Source organism: Egretta garzetta, unplaced genomic scaffold, assembly GCF_000687185.1.
Source record: "Egretta garzetta isolate BGI_Z169 unplaced genomic scaffold, ASM68718v1 scaffold218, whole genome shotgun sequence".
Taxonomy (NCBI): domain Eukaryota; kingdom Metazoa; phylum Chordata; class Aves; order Pelecaniformes; family Ardeidae; genus Egretta; species Egretta garzetta.
The window spans coordinates 418194-420059 of NW_009260618.1; the positions used below are offsets into that span (position 1 = coordinate 418194).

General features: G+C 57.2%; 1 protein-coding gene across 1 annotated transcript in view; it reads left to right on the top strand.

The window, feature by feature from the left end:
- The window catches only part of PBK (PDZ binding kinase), a 9213-nt gene that overhangs the window by 5714 nt on the left and 1633 nt on the right, over nt 1–1866 (top strand). The window contains exon 6 of the mRNA XM_009645274.2: nt 1221–1397. Coding sequence (XP_009643569.1) covers nt 1221–1397 — 177 coding nt within the window. The remainder of the gene's footprint in view (nt 1–1220; nt 1398–1866) is intronic.

Consider the following 1866-nt stretch of genomic DNA (forward strand, 5'->3'; position numbering starts at 1 on the left):
TTGGGTTAATTACAAGAATGCTTTTCTCTGCCGCTTTACACAGCGCTTGGGCCTGCGACAGCCTCGTAATTTATAAAGCTGCTCTATTACGTTTTTATTAGTAGCTATTCCCGTTTATAAGGAGCGAGAGAGCTGGAGGCAGCGCCCCAGCGTGATCTCCTGGAGAGAAGTGTAGTTAAAATATCAGTTTCTGGGCTGGTTTAACAGGGAGAAGTCCTCTCCTCCACCCAGCCCTGATTTTTGGCTTTGCCTCCTCGTGCTCTCGAGGTGGCGAGGAGCACCCACTGGTGGCGAGGACACTGGGTCCCTGTCTGTGTGGCAGCTGAAGACGAAAGCCCAACAGCCCGCGAAGCCTTGAGAGATTTGGGCCTTGGCTTCTCATTCCAGGACGGGCTTTGAAGATCAGCCCTGCGAGAGAAAAGCTTCTTCGACAGCTGAGATTTGCTGACAGCTCAGGAGTTTGCTGGGGTGGGGGAAATGAGGCCCCCTCCTCTTGGGAGCGGTGCCTGTAATTGGGAGAGGGGTATAAGGGCTGGAGGCAGAGCTGGTGTTTCCCTCGTCAGGCTGAGAGCTGATCCCAACTCTCCCGTGGCTAATTAAGATCAAGGAGGCATTAAATTGAGCAAAGTGGTGAGAACTTGGTTTGGGCTGGAGTAAAGAAAAGAGGAAGAGCGGGTGGCTGGCAGGAGGCACCGGGTGCTGGAGGCTGAGGGAGCCTCCTGAGCAACAGGGATGGCCTTGCCCCCAGGGGAAGGTGCCCGGTCACTGCTGTCACCCCGGCCCTGCCTCCCCAGGGGGGACCAAGCCGAGGAAGGGAAACCCCTGGGTTAAACGCGGGTAATTTCTCACTTCTTCATCGCACAGGGTGTCTTACAGCAGGGTTAAGCTACAGAGCGCAGCTCTGACCTTCGGTTCTTCCCTCTGCACTCTGGGTAACCTCAGCCACTTCAGCATGAAATCCCCTCGCGGGGGTTTCTCCGCACATCCGAGCCCTGCCGTGTCTGGTGCTGCTGCGGAGCAAACCGCGGGTTGGGGGGGGATTTGAGAATACACTGATGTGAAAGAAAAATGGGTTCAGGCTCCCAGAAGACCCTGCCCTGTGGCTTTAGCAGGCCTGAGCTAACTGCCAGGCTAAATCCCTGCTGCGTGGCGAGCTGTGACCGCATCTTGCCGCATCCACGGGTCCCAGCAGACACCCAAGCCCTGTTGTTCCCTTGCAGTGAGCGAGCCAGAGATGTACTACATCGGCACCGAGCCCTGGAGGCCCAAGGAGGCTCTGCAGGAGGACGGCGTGATCACTGACAAGGCCGACATCTATGCTTTTGGGCTGACCCTCTGGGAAATGATGACCCTCTCCATGCCCCACATCGACATAGATGAACACTTTGATGAGGAAGGTTTGTTTCTGTACCTTCTGGTGAGCAACTTCTGCTCCTAGCAATGCTTTCCTCTCTTAGTAGGAACGATTTTTACAGGGTGTGTTAGTAACCCCACAGTGCTGGGTCTCCCTGACTGCTGCTCTTCCCCCCGAGAGCCCCACAGGGTGCTCGGCTGGGTGCTGGCTCCGTGCCACATCCGGGCAGTGTAGGAGCGATCGGCCAGGCTGCCAAACACCCGCTCACCTCTGACAAAGCACAGGGGAAGCAATTTGAGTTACTCTGGGCACCTCCTGCGTGCCCAAGTGGGGATTTGTCGTTGAATCCCAGAATGGCTGGGGTTAGAAAAGCCTTTCAAGCTCCCCCAGCCCAAGCGTTCCCCTACCCCTGCCATCCCACCCCCAAACCCTGGCCCTCAGCACCGCCTCTGCCCGGCTGTTAAATCCCCCCAGGGCTGGGGACTCGACCCCTTCCCTGGGCAGCCCCTTCC